This window comes from Ylistrum balloti, unplaced genomic scaffold, assembly GCF_031769215.1.
Source record: "Ylistrum balloti isolate Yb309-2 unplaced genomic scaffold, AGI_CSIRO_Ybal_v1 Utg369672, whole genome shotgun sequence".
In the NCBI taxonomy this organism is placed as follows: Eukaryota; Metazoa; Mollusca; class Bivalvia; order Pectinida; family Pectinidae; genus Ylistrum; species Ylistrum balloti.
Genome location: NW_026781917.1, coordinates 5314 through 24300, shown reverse-complemented (window position 1 = coordinate 24300; position 18987 = coordinate 5314). Strand labels below are relative to the sequence as shown.

Sequence of the window (18987 nt, the reverse complement as noted above, 5' to 3'; positions counted from 1 at the left end):
CGGATTGCACTCTTTCTATATATGATAACACACATCATCTTTAAAGGCAATAAGTGACTCTTCGGACAGGAAGTCCTGTCATAATGTTCTGTGAATTAAATCAATTAGCATGGCACAAGGAATGTGACAGGAAGTGTGTTTTTTTTATCAATCTATTCTTAACATAGACTTCAATCTTTTGACAAAAGAAAGCAATATCCTAAACAAATTTTTATGTAATTTTGAGCAATTGTTACAAAATTTTGGAGTTATGTCTGGTGACTAAAATCGTGATTTCAAATTTTCTTGATTAAGAAATGAGCATTAATTTACTAACTCTACAAAATCTTAATTTTAATTTTTTCAAATTAAGAAAGGAGTTAAAAAAAAGAACAGGACAGCAAGAACTAGTAGGTATAATTTAGAAAAACAAGAATCTTTATCAATATTTATTCAGGCTTATATGTAACCAGACATGTACTTTAGCTAAGGAAACCTTTATCGTATTTTGAATTAAGCTGATGCTACAGAACTCAAGTTGATTACATTTGGACAGACAGAAGGATCACAACTGTAAACATGTCTCATCCCAGCATTTGTGAGGTTTCATCTGGGATAAAATTGGGTTTGAAAATACAGATATGAAAGGGAGAATTTTGTGCTGTTGATTCACTTCAAAATCCAGTCAAAATTGTAGTATCTGACAAAAGTGATCTTCACTGACTAAAAACTGACCAGGTTGGTGACAAGTGATCTTCATCATCTAGGGCTGACCAGGAGTGTGACAAGTGTCTTCACTATCCAGGACTGACCAGAAGTGTGACAAGTGTCTTCACTGTCCAGGACTGACCAGAAGTGTGGCAAGTGTCTTCACTGTCCAGGACTGACCAGAAGTGTGACAAGTGTCTTCACTGTCCAGGACTGACCAGAAGTGTGGAAAGTAGTCTTGTAGTCTTCACTATCCAGGACTGACCAGAAGTGTGACAAGTGTCTTCATTGTCCAGGACTGACCAGAACTGACCAGGACTGACCAGGAGTGTGACAAGCTAAAATGTAGCACTAATGCTTCATAGTTGATAGGTTGGACACACAATTTAATCTAAAGAAATGCTACAGCAGGGTAGAACCCATATACAGGAGACACAGAGCAGTTAGAAGACTGCTTAAAAGACATGCATCATTGATAAATTTAGGAGCATGCCAGTCAGTCATCCTGATGAAAACACTTATGACCAGTTGAAATGAATGTTTACAAGACAAAAATTGACATCCCTGTTCTGTCTTAGGCTGTCAGTAATGTTATCACATTTTATCACCAAATTATTTCTTCAGCCATTTATTTGTTACTAGAACTTTTACAATAATTTACATTGTCACAATATATGAATGGAAGACATGAAACATTATACTCTATAGTTGTCGGGAAGAACAGAAGTACCACAAATAACGTGGTCTTCCAATCAAAACATTTACAAACAGTTGTCATGACAACAACCCAAACTTCACCTTTCCACTTTGTTCAATGGATTTAATGAGGGAGGTTATGTGTACTATGTCATTCACAAATAAGATCATGTGACCCTCACCGAACATCACACGTCAGTTTCATACATCAGCTGCTGTCTAACGGTGCAACTTTCAGCATCATTACAGTAATTACTATGGATCTGAAGTACAGGTCTGAAATGATTATCATGTATTTCAAGGCTATAGACATCACATATATAAGTACATACATACCACTGATGTAAAATATTGATAAAATGTTTCTCCAGCGAAGGTTTAGATAGTAGTGTGATCCTAACACATAGAACAGAATATCTCAGAAATCCAGAGCTTTACAGAAATGTCCTCTGGTTTCTATAATTTACCATCCATATTTCATTTCCAGTTATAGCTTGTATTTTTCAATATAATACCAGACAGCAAAAAACATTGCTTAAATCCATCAAATAATTTGTAACAGAGTAATGGAATATCATTGAACATCTAGATTTACAAAAAAGTTTGAAGCTCTGAGTCATCAACGGAACAAAACAAGAAAAAAGACAGAAAGATATTATATTATAGGCTCATATGACCAAATTAAGGATGAGAGAGAGAGTTGAGGGTTAGAAATATTGTGCTCAGGTTTAACATTTTCATTCTCAGTCATCAGATTTGCTAGGGATCTTTTTTTTGCCATTCTTCAGTAAACTAAACCTTCAGCCACCAGCTGTCTGACTGTCCTACTTTTTCCTCCTTATTAAACCACCAGCTGTCTGGCTGTCCTACTTTTTCCTCCTTATTAAACCACCAGCTGTCCTGCTGTCCTAGTTTAGTTTATAACCAAACTCCACCACCACCTGTCTGATTGTCCTACTTTAGTTTACTCCCAAACTCCACCACCAGCTGTCTGGCTGTCCTACTTTAGTTTACTCCCAAACTCCACCACCAGCTGTCTGGTTGTCCTACTTTAGTTTACTCCCAAACTCCACCACCAGCTGTCTGGCTGTCCTACTTTAGTTTACTCCCAAACTCCACCACCAGCTGTCTGGTTGTCCTACTTTAGTTTACTCCCAAACTCCACCACCAGCTGTCTGGCTTTCCTACTTTATTTTACTCCCAAACTCAAACACCACCTGTCTGATTGTCCTACTTTAGTTTACTCCCAAACTCCACCACCAGCTGTCTGGCAGTCCTACTTTAGTTTACTCCCAAACTCCAACACCACCTGTCTGATTGTCCTACTTTAGTTTACTCCCAAACTCCACCACCAGCTGTCTGGTTGTCCTACTTTAGTTAACTCCCAAACTCCAACACCACCTGTCTGGTTGTCCTACTTTAGTTTACTCCCAAACTCCACCACCAGCTGTCTGACTGTCCTACTTTTTCCTCCTTATTAAACCACCAGCTGTCTGGCTGTCCTACTTTTTCCTCCTTATTAAACCACCAGCTGTCCTGCTGTCCTACTTTAGTTTATAACCAAACTCCACCACCACCTGTCTGATTGTCCTACTTTAGTTTACTCCCAAACTCCACCACCAGCTGTCTGGCTGTCCTACTTTAGTTTACTCCCAAACTCCACCACCAGCTGTCTGGTTGTCCTACTTTAGTTTACTCCCAAACTCCACCACCAGCTGTCTGGCTGTCCTACTTTATTTTACTCCCAAACTCAAACACCACCTGTCTGATTGTCCTACTTTAGTTTACTCCCAAACTCCACCACCAGCTGTCTGGCAGTCCTACTTTAGTTTACTCCCAAACTCCAACACCACCTGTCTGATTGTCCTACTTTAGTTTACTCCCAAACTCCACCACCAGCTGTCTGGTTGTCCTACTTTAGTTTACTCCCAAACTCCAACACCACCTGTCTGGTTGTCCTACTTTAGTTTACTCCCAAACTCCACCATCAGCTGTCTGGCTGTCCTACTTTAGTTTACTCCCAAACTCCACTTTCAGCTGTCCAGGTGTACTACTTTAGTTTACTCTGAGCTCCACCTGCTGTTCTGCTTTAGTTTACTCTGAGCTCCACCTGCTGTCCTGCTTTAGTTTACTCTGAGCTCCTCCTGCTGTCCTGCTTTAGTTTACTCTGAGCTTCACCTGCTGTCCTGCTTTAGTTTACTCTGAGCTCCACCTGCTGTCCTGCTTTAGTTTACTCTGAGCTTCACCTGCTGTCCTGTTTTAGTTTACTCTGAGCTCCACCTGCTGTCCTGCTTTAGTAAAGTCTGAACTCCAGCATCAGATGTGAGATTGGATTGTCTAACATAATGATGCATGTGATCTATTAATTTTCCTTTCACTACCTAATTATGACATAACAGTTTGCATAGAAATCATTTTGGCACCGAACGTAGATCATAAATAATCAATACTTATATATTACAACTACACCAGTGGATTTTTATCACTGGATTTTATTCCATGCACAATTTGATGTAGAATATAGACAAAGCTAGGCACAAACAGGAGGTGTATAATAGAATTATGTGTCTCTCACACAAACATGCTGTTTATTCTGACTGCAGTATTTATATCAATTTTTCTGATATGTGGCCCACTTCCGCAAAGGTTTGCTCTACTATCATATCAATATCAACTCCGCTTCTCATTGTGTTCAGATTTCAACATCTCTTATTCCGTGAATGAGTAAAATTGGAGAATTTCCCGAGTAACCAACGTCCTGTCAAGTTGTGGTTTATCTACTAGGTGTCAGGATAATTCCCAATGGTATAAAGAGCTCTCTTCAATCAATTATTTTCGTTTATTGGACAATGGTTCGTGGAGATTTTCTATTAAAGTTTTTCCAGACTTGTGATCAATTCTTCTAATAACATTTAAGGTAAAATTCAATTACTTGTGATATTTTGTTTTACTTTTCAGGTAAAATTCAATTACTTGTGATATTTTGTTTTACTTTTAAGGTAAAATTCAATTACTTGTGATATTTTGTTTTACTGACGTTCGATGGTAGACCTTATCATTACATATCTACCATAAGGAAACAAATTATTTTTAAAACGTTAACAGCGTTACATGTTACAATATCTTAGTGTCCCTTCTGTAGATGCTGGTCCTGTGGCTTGTGATAAAGACAGAAATGAGATTTCAAAAACTCAAATCATGCCTCCTCTAGGTTGTCTTGAAGTTGTCATTACCAGGTACTTTTTACAGACTTCAGTGTCTTCACAAAATATGAGGAGGATAGAGGGGCATAATAGGTACTAATCGTTAATTTTTCAAAATAACTCCATTCGAAGTGATATCTGAATGCAATTTCATATCGGAATACAAACTGAATTAAGAACTTTTACCAACTGGTATCGTAAAGAAACAAAACCATAACAAGGCAAGACAAATCCTCTAACACTCTGTCCCAGCCTGGTCACTTAGGGCTGAATTCAGCACCTGCATCATCAAAATAAGAGCAGTTTACAGAGATATCACATCAGATTACCAATCATTTTCATCCTACACATAAATCAATCATAAATGTACGCCATTGCTCTTTGTTATATCACAATCTGTAACAATTAAACGATCTCCATGACATTCTGATGGCCATCATAAACGTACCTTCCCTTAATATATCAGATAATTGTCCCCTACACACTATTCTGGTGGCCATCATAAATGCATCCATCCCCCCTCCCCCCCACATACACACATCTATATGAGATAATTGTCCCCTACACACTATTCTGATGGCCATCATAAACGTAACGTCCCGTAATATATCAGATAATTGTCCCCTACACACTATTCTGATGGCCATCATAAATGCATCCATCCCCCCCCCACATACACACATCTATATGAGATAATTGTCCCCTACACACTATTCTGATAGCCATCATAAATGTATCCCCCCTAATATGTAAGATAATTGTCCCCTACACACTATTCTGATGGCCATCATAAACGTACCTTCCCGTAATATATCAGATAATTGTCCCCTACACACTATTCTGGTGGCCATCATCAACATAACCCCCCCTCCCCACATCTATATGAGATAATTGTCCCCTACACACTATTCTGATGGCCATCATAAACGTACCTTCCCTTAATATATCAGATAATTGTCCCCTACACACTATTCTGGTGGCCATCATAAATGTAACCCCCCCCTCCACATATATATGAGATAATTGTCCCCTACACACTATTCTGATGGCCATCATAAACATACCCCCCCCCCCACTACCCACATCTATATGAGATAATTGTCCCCTACACACTATTCTGATGGCCATCATAAACATACCCCCCCACTCCCCACATCAATATGAGATAATTGTCCCCTACACACTATTCTGATGGCCATCATAAACATACCCCCTTCCCATAATATAAGATAATTGTCCCCTACACACTATTCTGATGGCCATCATAAACGTACCTTCCCCCCCCTACACACTATTCTGGTGGCCATCATAAACATCCACACACCCCCTACACACACACACACATATATGAGATAATTGTCCCCTACACACTATTCTGATGGCCATCATAAACGTACCTTCCCTTAATATATCAGATAATTGTCCCCTACACACTATTCTGGTGGCCATCATAAATGCATCCATCCCCCCCTCCCCCCCCCACACACACACATCTATATGAGATAATTGTCCCCTACACACTATTCTGATGGCCATCATAAACATACCCCCCCCCCCACTCCCCACATCTATATGAGATAATTGTCCCCTACACACTATTCTGATGGCCATCATAAACGTACCTTCCCTCTTAATATATCAGATAATTGTCCCCTACACACTATTCTGGTGGCCATCATAAATGCATAACCCCCCCCCCCCCCCCCACACACACATCTATATAATTGTCCCCTACACACTATTCTGATGGCCATCATTGTCCCCTACACACTATTCTGATGGCCATCATTAATGTAACCCCACCTCCTACACATAGATATGAGATAATTGTCCCCTACACACTATTCTGATGGCCATCATAAACGTACCTTCCCTTAATATATCAGATAATTGTCCCCTACACACTATTCTGGTGGCCATCATAAATGCATCCATCCCCCCCCCCCCCCCCACACACACATCTATATGAGATAATTGTCCCCTACACACTATTCTGATGGCCATCATAAACATAACCCCCCTCCCCACATCTATATGAGATAATTGTCCCCTACACACTATTCTGATGGCCATCATAAACGTACCTTCCCTTAATATATCAGATAATTGTCCCCTACACACTATTCTGGTGGCCATCATAAATGCATCCATCCCCCCTCCCCCCCCCCACACACACATCTATATGAGATAATTGTCCCCTACACACTATTCTGATGGCCATCATAAACATACCCCCCCCCCACTCCCCACATCTATATGAGATAATTGTCCCCTACACACTATTCTGATGGCCATCATAAACGTACCTTCCCTTAATATATCAGATAATTGTCCCCTACACACTATTCTGGTGGCCATCATAAATGCATCCATCCCCCCTCCCCCCCCCACACACATCTATATGTGATAATTGTCCCCTACACACTATTCTGATGGCCATCACACACACACACACATCTATATGAGATAATTGTCCCCTACACACTATTCTGATGGCCATCATAAACACCCCCCTTAATATATGAGATAATTGTCCCCTACACACTATATATGAGATAATATATGTCCCCTACACACTATTCTGATGGCCATCATAAACATAATTGTCCCCTACACACTATTCTGATGGCCATCATAAACATAATATATCAGATAATTGTCCCCTACACACTATTCTGGTGGCCATCATAAACATACCCCCCCTCCCCACATCTATATGAGATAATTGTCCCCTACACACTATTCTGATGGCCATCATAAACGTACCTTCCCTTAATATATCAGATAATTGTCCCCTACACACTATTCTGGTGGCCATCATAAATGCATCCATCCCCCCTCCCTCCCACACACACACACACATCTATATGAGATAATTGTCCCCTACACACTATTCTGATGGCCATCATAAACATACCCCCCCTCCCCACATCTATATGAGATAATTGTCCCCTACACACTATTCTGGTGGCCATCATAAATGCATCCATCCCCCCTCCCCCCCCCAAACACACACACATCTATATGAGATAATTGTCCCCTACACACTATTCTGATGGCCATCATAAACATACCCCCCCCCCCCCCCCTCCCACACTATATATATGAGATAATTGTCCCCTACACACTATTCTGATGGCCATCATAAACATACCTTCCCTTAATATATCAGATAATTGTCCCCTACACACTATTCTGGTGGCCATCATAAATGTAACCCCCCCCCCCCCACACACACACATCTATATGAGATAATTGTCCCCTACACACTATTCTGATGGCCATCATAAACATACCCCCCCCCCCCCCACTCCCCACATCTATATGAGATAATTGTCCCCTACACACTATTCTGATGGCCATCATAAACGTACCTTCCCTTAATATATCAGATAATTGTCCCCTACACACTATTCTGGTGGCCATCATAAATGCATCCATCCCCCCTCCCCCCCCCCCACACACACATCTATCTGAGATAATTGTCCCCTACACACTATTCTGATGGCCATCATAAACATACCTTCCCTTAATATATCAGATAATTGTCCCCTACACACTATTCTGGTGGCCATCATAAATGCATATATGAGATAATTGTCCCCTACACACTATTCTGATGGCCATCATCAACGTACCCCCCCACCTAATATATGAGATAATTGTCCCCTACACACTATTCTGATGGCCATCATACACGTACCTTACCTTAAGATATCAGATAATTGTCCCCTACACACTATTCTGGTGGCCATCATATTTGCCTGCAGCCCAGCCGCCCGCCCCCCCCATCACCACACATCTATATGAGATAATTGTCCCCTACACACTATTCTGATGGCCATCATAAACGTACCTTCCCTTAATATATCAGATAATTGTCCCCTACACACTATTCTGGTGGCCATCATAAATGCATCCATCCCCCCTCCCCCCCCCCCCACACACACATCTATATGAGATAATTGTCCCCTACACACTATTCTGATGGCCATCATAAACATACCCCCCCTCCCCACATCTATATGAGATAATTGTCCCCTACACACTATTCTGATGGCCATCATAAACGTACCTTCCCTTAATATATCAGATAATTGTCCCCTACACACTATTCTGGTGGCCATCATAAATGCATCCATCCCCCCCTCCCCCCCACACACACACACATCTATATGAGATAATTGTCCCCTACACACTATTCTGATGGCCATCATAAACATACCCCCCCCCACTCCCCACATCTATATGAGATAATTGTCCCCTACACACTATTCTGGTGGCCATCATAAATGCATCCATCCCCCCTCCCCCCCCCCCCCCCCCCCACACACACACATCTATATGAGATAATTGTCCCCTACACACTATTCTGATGGCCATCATAAACCTTCCCTTAATATATCAGATAATTGTCCCCTACACACTATTCCCCCCCCACACACACACATCTATATGAGATAATTGTCCCCTACACACTATTCTGATGGCCATCATAAACGTACCTTCCCTTAATATATCAGATAATTGTCCCCTACACACTATTCTGGTGGCCATCATAAACGTACCTTCCCTTAATATATCAGATAATTGTCCCCTACACACTATTCTGGTGGCCATCATAAATGCATCCATCCCCCCTCCCCCCCCCCCCCCCCCACACACACACATCTATATGAGATAATTGTCCCCTACACACTATTCTGATGGCCATGGTGGCCATCATAAATGCCCCACATATATGAGATAATTGTCCCCTACACACTATTCTGATGGCCATCATAAACGTACCTTCCCTTAATATATCAGATAATTGTCCCCTACACACTATTCTGGTGGCCATCATAAATGCATCCCGCCCCCCCCCCCCCACACACACACATCTATATGAGATAATTGTCACACACACACACATATATGAGATAATTGTCCCCTACACACTATTCTGATGGCCATCATAAACATTCCCCCCCCTACACACTATTCCCATCACAAATGCACACACACACACACATATATATGAGATAATTGTCCCCTACACACTATTCTGATGGCCATCATAAACATACCCCCCACTCCCCACATATATATGAGATAATTGTCCCCTACACACTATTCTGGTGGCCATCATAAATGTAACCCCCCCCCCCCCCTCCACATATATATGAGATAATTGTCCCCTACACACTATTCTGGTGGCCATCATAAATGCATCCATCCCCCCTCCCCCCCCACACACACACACATCTATATGAGATAATTGTCCCCTACACACTATTCTGATGGCCATCATAAACGTACCTTCCCTTAATATATCAGATAATTGTCCCCTACACACTATTCTGGTGGCCATCATAAATGCATCCATCCCCCCTCCCCCCCCCCCCCCACACACACACATCTATATGAGATAATTGTCCCCTACACACTATTCTGATGGCCATCATAAACATACCCCCCCCACTCCCCACATCTATATGAGATAATTGTCCCCTACACACTATTCTGATGGCCATCATCAACATAACCCCCCCTCCCCACATCTATATGAGATAATTGTCCCCTACACACTATTCTGATGGCCATCATAAATGCCCCCCCCCACCCCACATCCATATGAGATAATTGTCCCCTACACACTATTCTGATGGCCATCATAAACGTACCGTCCCTTAATATATCAGATAATTGTCCCCTACACACTATTCTGATGGCCATCATAAATGTATCCCCCCTAATATGTAAGATAATTGTCGCCCTACACACTATTCTGATGGCCATCATATATGAGATAATTGTCCCCTACACACTATTCTGATGGCCATCATAAACGTACCTCCCCTTAATATATCAGATAATTGTCCCCTACACACTATTCTGGTGGCCCTTAAACATACCACCCCCCTCCCCCACACACACATCTATATCAGATAATTGTCCCCTACACACTATTCTGGTGGCCATCCTAAACGTACCTTGCCTTAATATATGAGATAATTGTCCCCTACACACTATTCTGATGGCCATCATAAACGTACCTTCCCTTAATATATCAGATAATTGTCCCCTACACACTATTCTGATGGCCATCATAAACGTACCTTCCCTTAATATATCAGATAATTGTCCCCTACACACTATTCTGGTGGCCATCATCAACAGACCATACTGTACCCTGGTCAGGCCATCATCAACAGACCATACTGTACCCTGGTCAGGCTCATCACAGAACATCAACAGACCATACTGTACCCTGGTCAGGCTAACATCAACAGACCATACTGTACCCTGGTCAGGCCATCATCAACAGACCATACTGTACCCTGGTCAGGCTAACATCAACAGACCATACTGTACCCTGGTCAGGCCATCATCAACAGACCATACTGTACCCTGGTCAGGCCATCATCAACAGACCATACTGTACCCTGGTCAGGCCATCATCAACAGTCCATACTGTACCCTGGTCAGGCCATCATCAACAGACCATACTGTACCCTGGTCAGGCCATCATCAACAGACCATACTGTACCCTGGTCAGGCCATCATCAACAGACCACAGTGTACCCTGGTCAGGCTATCATCAACAGACCATACTGTACCCTGGTCAGGCTAACATCAACAGACCATACTGTACCCTGGTCAGGCTAACATCAACAGACCACACTGTAACCTGGTCAGGCCATCATCAACAGACCATACTGTACCCTGGTCAGGCCATCATCAACAGACCATACTGTACCCTGGTCAGGCCATCATCAACAGACCACACTGTACCCTGGTCAGGCCATCATCAACAGACCATACTGTACTCTGGTCAGGCTAACATCAACAGACCATACTGTACCCTGGTCAGGCTAACATCAACAGACCATACTGTACCCTGGTCAGGCCATCATCAACAGACCATACTGTACCCTGGTCAGGCCATCATCAACAGACCATACTGTACCCTGGTCAGGCCATCATGTACATACTGTACCCTGGTCAGGCCATCATCAACAGACCATACTGTACCCTGGTCAGGCCATCATCAACAGACCATACTGTACCCTGGTCAGGCCATCATCAACAGACCATACTGTACCCTGGTCAGGCTAACATCAACAGACCATACTGTACCCTGGTCAGGCCATCATCAACAGACCATACTGTACCCTGGTCAGGCCATCATCAACAGACCACAGTGTACCCTGGTCAGGCCATCATCAACAGACCATATCGTACTCTGGTCAGGCCATCATCAACAGACCATACTGTACCCTGGTCAGGCCATCATCAACAGACCATACTGTATCCTGGTCAGGCCATCATCAACATACCATACTGTACCCTGGTCAGGCCATCATCAACAGTCCATACTGTACCCTGGTCAGGCCATCATCAACAGACCATATTGTACTCTGGTCAAGCCATCATCAACAGTCCATATTGTACCCTGGTCAGGCCATCATCAACAGACCATACTGTACCCTGGTCAGGCCATCATCAACAGACCACACTGTAACCTGGTCAGGCTAACATTAACAGACCATACTGTACCCTGGTCAGGCCATCATCAACAGACCATACTGTACCCTGGTCAGGCCATCATCAACAGACCATACTGTACCCTGGTCAGGCCATCATCAACAGACCATACTGTACCCTGGTCAGGCTAACATCAACAGACCATACTGTCCCCTGGTCAGGCCATCATCAACAGACCATACTGTACCCTGGTCAGGCTATCATCAACATACCATGCTGTACCCTGGGCAGGCCATCATCAACATACCATACTGTACTTTGGTCAGGCTAACATCAACAGACCATATTGTACTCTGGTCAGGCCATCATCAACAGACTATATTCTACCTTGGTCAGGCTATGGGCTTATTACCAGACATGGTCTTATTACCAGATGCGATCTTGTTGCCAGATATGGACTGATTACCTGATGAATAGAGTGATATGGCAGTGATTGAAACTGAACCCACCTCCCCCACCTCCTCTTCCCCAGGAACCTCCATAATACCACCCCCTTCTGTCTTTTATTAGCTATTGTATTTACTTACACAAACCCTGCTAATTCAGGAGACATGGCAGTGCCACTTAATGAGATTCGGTGAGAGACACTAAGACCTTCGTCACTGTTTTCACATCCCACACTGTGTCTAGCTATACCAATTTAGATCTAATTGGATCATCTAAAGCTGTCTTCGATGACTGACTGTAGTGATTACTGGATGTTCAGCACAGAATTACCAGCTAGATGTACAAAAATGAAGCAAATGAGTGCTTGTTTTCACCATACATCAAAATTGCTAGTTGTTGAAAGCACCTTAACCAAGTACTTGAAATATACTTCCCCATGTATTTTGACTTTCAGAAAAAAGCGTGATTTGCACTAATCCTGAGTAAACAGGTTCATACCTGCACTTTTTCAGGTAAAGGTTCAATATCTGAGGACAAACACCATTTATCATTAACAGATGAGGAACAGTGTAAATAAACAAGAGTCTGATCTGGTATTATTGATACCAATTTTTTTTTTTTCAGTAAATGACAAATGATAGTTGGACATGCAATATGCATTAAATGAAATCATGTTCCATCCACATATAGATTAATTCAGACAAAACTTTCACAATAAAATAGATTAAAATTAGTATCAATCAGAGTTTTTCTTGCAATGTCTTTGTTAGATATAGAGGAAAACAATTTTGACATAATGTACTTGGGTAGGATACCCTCAAACTTGATAATAGCACTGTAATTATCTATATCATGGGTACACAGTGTATTTGCAATTGTTTTATGAAAAAGCTTGATTTGAGCTCTGGAAACAAATATAGATACTACAGTGTCAAAATTAGAAGTGAAAAAATAGTGAATTTCTAAATTTCAAATTCAAATTCTGAGCCTTTACCTTAATCCATTTAAAATTCTACACTTTTCTTGAACTATATGTTGCTGTACAGGAAGTGAACATGTATGTACGGTAAATTATTGTGTAAAAGGGAAGTAACTCTGCATCACAATAAAAAGGGCTTTATTGTCATGTATTGTAGGTGACACTAATGATTCAGAAATTAGTAATTACTCTAGAGATCTCACAGTCCCTGTCATTTATCTTTTTCTTCTTCCTCGCATACCTTAATACTGTAATGTCAGGCTTATTTTCGCACTTTCACCAAAAGCTTAAAGCAAAAAGGAAGTGGTTTTAGCAGAAGTCATACAACAGACAGCACTTTTTTAAAATGTAAACTTTATCTTCAGAGTACCTGTCTATTTTTGGAAATTTGGTTTATAGTATTTAATGACCTATTAACAGCTGGGATCATTGAAGGGTGCCCTCCTGGTGTATGTGAGGTGAGTGCCTATGCACTAAACGTGTGTTTTTGAAGGAGGCTGTGTTTGTGTAAGCCTCCATGTGATAGTGCAGAAATGAAGCTGACATTGTAGTGAGAGATAATGAATCCCATAATAAATAACAAATTTTATATCAATATTAATTTCCTCATCAAACAGTCTATTATACTGCCATTGAAACACAAGCATTTGATGATGATGGCCGAGGCAGATCTCTAGTGTATTTGAGTATTACCTGGAACCCTAAAGGTATGGTAGGAAGTACTTTGTATGGTTTTATAATGTCATTTTCAATTATCATTCATAAAAGTAAAATCACCATGGCCATGTTTGGTGTATTTATCTGAGTCTTTAAAAAATCATGAAATTGCACCGGTGTCAAAAATTATATACTTGGGTAGTGAAAAAATATTTTTGATAAACTAATTCCAGATTCATTTCAGAATAATAATATTGATATATTGACTGGGGCATTTTTGCCTCTTAATCCAATCCTTTATAATTGAAAAGTTGACCTTGACAAGTTTATTTATATCTACATAAATGTCAAAAAGAAAGCTTGAAAATCCAGTTTTGATCAGAAGTATTTGCAGAATAAATCCACTGTTTGTCTTTTTTTTTTCTTTTTTTCCCCAAGCCCTATGATGATACATACTGTTAAATCATTGATTTCGTAGGGGCTTTATTTTCATTAATTCATAGTGACTCTTAATCCATGAATTAATATACCCACAAACTGGTAAATTAAGTATAAAGACTTATTGAGCTATAATTATCCACAAAAGCAAGGCTCCATCAAATAATAACTTTTTGAAAAAACACAAAAATTCAATCCCACAAAAATATATGATTTTACAGTACCGACCTTCCCCTTCTCCACCCCCTACCCACCAAAAAAAAAAAAAATAAAAACAACTGAAATTTTTTTGCAAATACTGACAAAACAAATGTATTTTGCAACAGTTTCGATGTAAATACTGGTTTAAAACTTTAACATGTTGATCATATCTTATGTCTCCTTACAGCTGAGATATGTCTCTTTACAGCTGCTTTTGTTAAATTTCACTGATGGTGAGTGATAATATCGCATCATAATTTCATGTGAAAGATAATTTATCTTCCTTGTATTTAGTGTATCATTCAACTTTCTGAAAATGATCAAAGCTAAGATTTTATAGTGTTAAAGTGAAAAATGATGAAATTCATACATAAAGTACCATGATGATAGCCTCAATTTAAGCTGTTACAGATTATATTATGCAATAAATTGAATGAAACTGGACAAGCAAAAGCTATGAAATGAATAGTGCTTCTTTAAGAAGTCAAGAATTAAATAGGGTAAAACTTTAACAATACACCACTTTAAAATATGTTTTACTTACCTGATAAACTGAATGGGAACTGTTTTTCTAGGTAATACTTTATCATTAAATCAAAAGGAAATTCATTCTCTATGATGCAAATGTTGTAATTTTTGAGGGAATGTATTTTGCACCATTTCCAAGGATAAATTTAAGAATTGTGAACCAGATCACCCAAAAAAGAAATTGATACAGAATTCCATTGCCTATTTCAAGACTTTAGTGAAAAATACAGGTTTTTGGCTTTAAGCTTTTGATTAAACCACAAAACATTTTAACCATCAAAAGTAGTAACAATCACACTGTATGTCAATATTCCTTCAACTTATTAAACTATTGCTTGTTACATATGTTGCAACTGTGAATTTGTAGCTGAGAATGAGTTTCTATTTACAATAATAAAAAAAAAAAAACACTCAACAATAAATGCCAAAAATAATAAATCAAACAACACATAGAAATCAAATTAAAAAAAAAAGAAAGTAGATCTTATTTATCATCGATAAAATTAATTTACCAGATACCTATTATGGGAACTCTTTTGGAAGGAGTCACAGATTACATATGCTATCATATCCCCCTAAGTATTTTTCTTTCAAGTAATTAGTCTGAGTTTCATATCCTCCCCTGAACCATCTTCAGGCGGGATTAATAACTAGACAGAAAAAAGGTTAAACAGGACTGTGAAAATAGCTCTGCTAAATGACACTAATTCAGATGATGAATGTTTCAGATGGTGAATAAAGCTGATAAATCTGTAATGATATTTGATCCGGAAACATACAAAAATCCAAGAATTAGCACTTGTATAAAATATTGCCTATGTCAATAAGATCTCCCGGTAAATTCTATATTTTCTTACCTTTTTCAGATTTAGTAGACGATTCCTCTGGAGCAACGGTTTTAGAAGATGTACACCCCATCCTTCACTCTGGGGGTAGAAAGTAGATACACTTTTCTTCTATGGTAACATCCATTATCACCGTGATTATCTCTCGTCCTGAAGCACGAGGATGAATGCTTCAGCACTGCTGACTCCTACAAAGACTCGGTGACTGTAGTCAGCTACAGCCTTCCACAGTCATTCTCATTCTGCCACTCTAACAAAAGCATACAGCTGTCAATGACAGCACACCTGAAATATAATAAGAGCCAAAGATCTGAAATAGTGTACTTATCAATGTATCAGTGTATCTATATCTGTACCAGAGTGTCTATACCTGTATCAGAGTGTCTATACCTGTATCAGAGTGTCTATACCTGTATCAGTGTATCTGTATCAGTATATCTGAATCTGTATCAGTGTATCTATATCTGTATCAGTGTATCAGTATTAGTGTATCTGTATCAGTATCAGTGTATCTATATCTGTATCAGTGTATCTATATCTGTTTCATTGTATCTGTATCAGTGTATCTATATCTGTATCAGTGTATCTATATCTGTATCAGAGTGTCTATACCTGTATCAGAGTGTCTATACCTGTATCAGTGTATCTGTATCAGTATATCTGAATCTGTATCAGTGTATCTATATCTGTATCAGTGTATCAGTATCAGTGTATCTGTATCAGTATCAGTGTATCTATATCTGTATCAGTGTATCTATATCTGTATCATTGTATCTGTATCAGTGTATCTATATCTGTATCAGTGTATCTATATCTGTATCTATATCTGTATCAGTGTATCTGTATCAGTGTATCTATATCTGTATCAGTGTATCTATATCTGTATCAGAGTGTCTATACCTGTATCAGAGTGTCTATACCTGTATCAGTGTATCTGTATCAGTATATCTGAATCTGTATCAGTGTATCTATATCTGTATCAGTGTATCTATATCTGTATCTATATCTGTATCAGTGTATCTGTATCAGTGTATCTATATCTGTATCAGTGTATCTATATCTGTATCAGAGTGTCTATACCTGTATCAGAGTGTCTATACCTGTATCAGTGTATCTATATCTGTATCAGTGTATCAGTATCAGTATATCTGTATCAGTATCAGTGTATCTATATCTGTATCAGTGTATCTATATCTGTATCATTGTATCTGTATCAGTGTATCTATATCTGTATCAGTGTATCTATATCTGTATCTATATCTGTATCAGTGTATCTGTATCAGTGTATCTATATCTGTATCATTGTATCTATATCTGTATCATTGTATCTGTATCAGTGTATCTATATCTGTATCAGTGTATCTATATCTGTATCAGTGTATCTGTATCTGTATCAGTGTATCTATATCTGTATCTATATCTGTATCTATATCTGTATCAGTGTATCTATATCTGTATCAGTTTGTCTATATCTGTATTTAGTTTTTTCTGACAATTTTTCAGGACAGAACTGATATCATTGTAAATTTTGGATCCAGAGTATATTTTCCATATTAATAGTGATAGCACCGTTAACAACTGAGGCTGGAGGTCTGTTCTGTGAAATACTTGAATATTGAGATATGCTTGTTACCTTCATCACATGATATTTATATCCTTCTTACCTGGGTCAATCTACACCTGGTCAGTTGTTATGTAAATCATGTGACCCATCCTTACATGTACACGTACAGTTTATTACAATCCATGCCTTATCAATAGTACCTGATATTATAGATAGTTTACTAATTACCACAGCAATCAATGAATTGATAATGTACTAGGAAGCATCAGTAAATATCACACCAGGTATGTGGTGATGAAGGCCTTATTAGTGATATGACAATTAAAGGAAAGCGACAAATAACACACCATGGGAAGGGTTACTACATGAAATGGTGAGCTACAATGTCATCACACCATGGGAAGGATGACTACATGATATGGTGAGCTACAATGTCATCACAATATAGGGAAGGATGACAACATGATATGGTGAGCTACAATGTCATCACACTATAGGAAGGGTGACTACATGATATGGTGAGCTACAATGTCATCACACTATAGGAAGGTTGAATACATGATATGGTGAGCTACAATGTCATCACGCTATAGGAAGGGTGACTTCATGATATGGTGAGCTTCAATGTCATCACACTATAGGAAGGGTGACTTCATGATATGGTGAGCTTCAATGTCATCACACTATAGGAAGGGTGACTACATGATATGGTGAGCTACAATGTCATCACACTATAGGAAGGGTGACTACATGATATGGTAAACTACAATGTCATCACACCATTGGGGAAGTGACTACATGATATAGTGAGCTACAATGTCATCACATTATAGAGGAGGTGACTTCGTGATATGGTGAGCTACAATGTCATCACACTATAGGGGAGGTGACTACATGATATGGTGAGCTTCAATGTCATCACACTATAGGAAGGGTGACTACATGATATGGTGAGTTACAATGTCATCACACTATAGAAAAGTTGACTACATGATATGGTGAGCTACAATGTCATCACACTATAGGGGAGGTGACTACATGATATGGTGAGCTACAATGTCATCACACCATGGGAAGGATAACTATATGATATGGTGAGTTACAATGTCATCACACCATGGGAAGGATGACTACATGATATGGTGAGCTACGATGTCATCACACTATAGAAATGGTGACTAAATGATATAGCGGGTATAAAATGCTGTTATATAATCACTCCTGAAAAGGGTGAGTATTGCCTTAATTTTAGGAAAATGTCACATCAGTAAT

The 18987-nt window shown here is 39.6% G+C and overlaps 1 protein-coding gene across 1 annotated transcript in view; it reads right to left on the bottom strand.

The window, feature by feature from the left end:
• Positions 1–16247, bottom strand: part of LOC132563018 (serine/threonine-protein phosphatase with EF-hands 2-like) — a 59700-nt gene extending 43453 nt beyond the window's left edge. Inside the window, exon 1 of the mRNA XM_060227782.1 lies at positions 16164–16247. Coding sequence (XP_060083765.1) covers positions 16164–16224 — 61 coding nt within the window. The 5' untranslated portion in view covers positions 16225–16247. The remainder of the gene's footprint in view (positions 1–16163) is intronic.
• Positions 16248–18987: the final 2740 nt, after the last annotated feature.